At 37.6% G+C, this 4,345-nt stretch overlaps 1 protein-coding gene across 3 annotated transcripts in view; it reads right to left on the bottom strand.

Moving 5' to 3' along the window:
* Positions 1–1,806: 1,806 nt before the first annotated feature.
* Positions 1,807–4,345, bottom strand: part of TRIM24 (tripartite motif containing 24) — a 40,011-nt gene continuing 37,472 nt past the window's right edge. For 2 of the 3 annotated variants that reach the window (XM_083461925.1, XM_083461926.1), the window contains exons 18-19: positions 3,222–3,371; positions 1,807–2,543 (exon numbers count right to left, since the gene is read on the bottom strand). In XM_083461925.1, coding sequence (XP_083318051.1) covers positions 2,334–2,543; positions 3,222–3,371 — 360 coding nt within the window. In that variant the 3' untranslated portion in view covers positions 1,807–2,333. Of the gene's footprint in view, positions 2,544–3,134; positions 3,152–3,181; positions 3,372–4,345 lie in introns of those variants that run through there. The other variant, XM_083461927.1, reaches the window with a different exon arrangement.

Genomic DNA, 4,345 nt, shown 5'->3' with positions numbered 1-4,345 from the left:
CCCTGTGTGATAAGTTGTGTTGTTTTTTTTAAATGTGCCCATCATGCTATATCCAGGCTTGAGAAGGCTCTGTAATGTGTGCAAATGTCTTTGTCCCCCATTCATTCAAATCACTATATGGACATGGTAGAACATGCTGTATAAGCCCACTGATGGCAGATACGTAAACACATTAAAATATTTTTTCTGTTCCTCAGGCAGGTGTTGGCGCTCTATGTATGCAGATGTTGGTAGCTCCTGTAGGAAGTGAGTCCCAGAGTTTATGCACAGCATGAAGGAATCCTTCCATTTATCTGTCTTCAATCTTCAAATGTTCAGCTTCACTGGACATTCATGAGTTCAGTGTTTCAAGAGAGGGAGAGAAACTTCTCCTGTTTCTCCATGCCATGCATGATTTTATAAATTTCTATTGTGTCACTTCTTACTTGCCTTTTCTTTAAACTAAAATGTCCAACATACTATATCAGGGATTTTTTCCATTCCTTTGATCATTTTGCTTGCCCTTTTCTGAACCTTTTCCAACTCTGCAGTACATCCTTTTTGAGGTGAGGCAACCAGAATTGTACACAGCATTCCAAATGTAGCCACGTAAGAGATTTGTAGAATGGCATTATATCAACAATTTTCAATTCCTTTCCTAATGATCCTCTCATGGCATTTGACTTTTTCACAGCTGCCTCAAAGTGGGACAAAAACTTCATTGAACTGTCTACTGCACCCCCAAGGTCTTGTTTCTGGCTAATCGCCACCAATTCAGACCCCATGAACATATATGTGAAAATAAGATTTTTTTGCCCCAACATGCATCACTTTGGACTTGTTTACATTGAACTGCATTTGCCATTTTCCCGCCTGTTCACTCAGCTTGGAGAGATCCTTTTAAGAGCTCTTCATAATATATTTTGTTTTAACAACATTGAACAATTTAGTATCACCAGCAACCTTCTGTTGCTCAGACTCGCCTCCTGCAAAGATTAGTTCAGGCACTGGGATCTGCCCTGTATCTTCCGATGTGAAGACAAATGCAAATAATCCATTTAACTTATCTGTAAGCTTATCCTTCTTTAGCAGCTGGGGAACTGAAGTGGAGGGAAGAATCTTACCACACTGCCACACATTGAATTCCTCTGCAGGCTCCCTCTCATGAGAGCTTGGCACCTCCAGTAGTGTCAAATGGGTGAGTTTACTCCCCTGACTTCTGGAAGTGAATAGTGGTCATTCACTTATTTAGGCCAAATTAAGTTAAAAGGATGAATGAAGGAAATTGTGGTGGAAGCTAAACCAGATGCTGTCATCCCTGTTATCAGGAATAGGGGCAAGTTTTGTCTAGAATAAAAATTATTCCATGGAATTTCCTCATGGCATTTAAAAGTAATTTCATATTTTGCAAGTGCAGTTTACACTTGTTATTAGTTCACATGAAAAGTTCCCATTTCAATGTTGATTTTGATGGCACACTCAAAATTTGAAGTGAGGATAAATTTAAAGACATGATCTTCCTCTTTGTAATCATTCAGGAAAGCATCACACAGTATATTTTAATGAGTAAATCAGTATGCTTCTAATGAAAAATTCCAAACCAGCTTATGGCAGCAGACCACACATTCTAATAAAAGCAGCAGAGGGAGGTTTCCTTCTAGCTCTCTCGGTAGGTGTAAAATAGGATAAACTATAAAGATGAAAGTCAACCTTAATACTTCCATTGCTAGATTAATGTTTAGAAATACATGAAACGCTGACCAGCAGGAAATTACAACCAATTGTATAAAATTTATCTCCATATGAGCACAGCAAGACACTCAAAAGTCCATTTTCAAAGTACTTTAATTCATCTCCCCACTCCTTACATTTCAGAGCACAAGTAGCTCTCTGCGGGCAACGACAATTCCATTGTATCCTAGGCCAATATATGAGCATGTGCTTTTCTCTTCTCAGTGGCTAACAGTTATGTACAGTACAAAGAACTGAAATTATGGCCAGCCACATGTCATTGGTAAATTAATTTCTGGTAAGATCACATTTTCCTGAAATCTACACATTAAATTTGTTTCTAACTTTAGTTTAATTTTTACAAATCCTTTCTAAATAAAAGATTTGAACAGTTGTCACTTTAGAGTGGTGGCAGAATGAATTCTAGAAACCAAGGGTAAATTTTATAGAATTTTTCTAATGTCTCCTACATGCCTCACTTCTTGGCAAATTTGTACCAAGGTAGGACTCCCAGTGAATGTCCACAATTGTAGATGTCAACGTGCTCATAAAATGCCCTCCCAAAAATGAATGTTGATAAATATTTATGAAAAAAAAAATCTTTAGCAGTGCCTATATCCAGTTCATTTTACAAACTGGCGTTCTTCCCATTTGAGACGTTTTTTCCGTGGCTGTACAAAGTCATCGTCAGAGTCATCTGTTGAGTTGGGACTATCTCTATCAGCATGGCAATAAGGCTGGGCAGGGAATTTTGTTTCTGGAAAAAGGTTCTTCAGCAGTTCCTCAAAATAAGCTTCCAGTTTCATGCCAGCATCAGCCACTTCTGAATCAGGCTGTTGGGGAAAGTCAACATATCATAGGTTTTATATTTGCAGTCCCATATATAAAAAAAGGGTAAATCAAATGCCAAAGTAAATCAACTTGAACACACGAACACTACTAATAATTTTAGTTGAATAAAATTCATCTTACTCAAACTAAAATTTGTGGACTCAATCAACACTTTAACAAATCAAAATATGATATGACTGTGATACAGTTGACAGTAGCATTTGTAGTATAAAACTAGTATGCAACGATATGTTAGCACCTTAGTTAGCGCTTTGGTATTTTCTATCACTTCTTGGCTAAGAGAGTTTGTTCACACACAGTGACTTACAGCAGCAGAAGAGAGATCTAACAACCTTATCTCAGAGTACAATATTACTTCTGCTGAGTAGTCCTCATTTCTCTCCCCCATGCAAATATTCTGTACTGTTCAATGTGTAAGGAAATTTATATGATTCAACTGTCACCTAATATCATATCTCAACTCCAATGCAGGCCAGACACTGCTAAAGAAAGGGACCTATAATTATATTCTGCATATAAATTACCAGCTATGTGACTCTGCAAACTATTATAGAATCCACAGTTAGACTCTGGTAACAATGGTAGCTTCCTAGAAACACACACACACACACACACACACACACACACACACACACACACACACTACAGTCTTTTCTGACCTCATTAAATTCTGCACAGTTTTGAAAGATCAGTCTGAAATCAGCTACAACATCTTCTGGTTTTGTGTACAATGGATGATGCAGTTGCAATCTATTTTTGATGGTTGACAAGTCCATTGGCTTCTTAATTATTTTGTAGTAGTCAGGCACCTAGAAAGGAATAGATGAATCTTCTCAGTAATACATTAGCATACTTCTTTGGCATTATCTGGGAAAGTGAACATCTACTGTGCAGATCTTAAGCAAATTACTCCTGCTATGAATGGAGAGAGCAATCTTTCTATCTTATTGAAAATAATTGGAAGGAATATATATACTGTAAACAGCAGTTATTGCAATGTCTCTAAAAGGCATATTATTCATCTAACATACACAAATTCTTAGATTCAATTTGCTATTTAAGATAGTGTCATAATGAAAATCTAGATAAGCTAACTGGAAATAAGTTTCCACAGAAACTGTATTTAGCAGCACATTGCAGGCTATCTCTGTAAAATCACAGCAAAACACAAACACATCCCCTATACCAGGAGAAATGTCAGAGAGCTGGGTCTCAATCTTTTATTATCTCTATTTAGGGCCCACCACAGGATGTACAATGCTATGTATCGCTCTAGCACACTCCTAATACCTGCCTCAGAACAAGGTGGCTTATCTTTTGATCAATTTGCTGTTGCAACTGAGCCAATTACAGCATATGGATAATGGCTCCTATTTACACAGGACAACCTGCTCTAGTTCATATTGCATAGGAACTTCAAAGTAAGTGGAAAGTGTCTATGGAGTGTTTCATTTTTATTGTGTAAACTAATCTAAACATTTTGAAACTGCCAAGCCCGCCTACTACTGGGCTGTTACAAATGCTGGAGTTCCACACACACATCTATGCATGCAACAGAATTTTGTCTCCCTCTCCTATTCCCCCTCAAGCTCCTGGCATGCCCTCAAAATCAGATGCGAAGGATTGGGAGACCTTCTGGAGCATAGTTTTGGGAAACTTTTTTCGGGAGGAGGGTTAAAGTTATGATGTGTAAATGCAATTACGCTCAATATTAGCATTAGATACAACCCACAGTATTTACAGATGGCATTCATTCATTGTTACTAATTAACTTTGGAAATGG

The sequence above is a fragment of the Podarcis liolepis genome (assembly GCF_965112155.1).
Source record: "Podarcis liolepis genome assembly, chromosome: 10".
NCBI lineage: Eukaryota > Metazoa > Chordata > Lepidosauria > Squamata > Lacertidae > Podarcis > Podarcis liolepis.
Note: the sequence above shows the minus strand (reverse complement) of the source record. Positions and strands in the feature narration are given on the sequence as shown.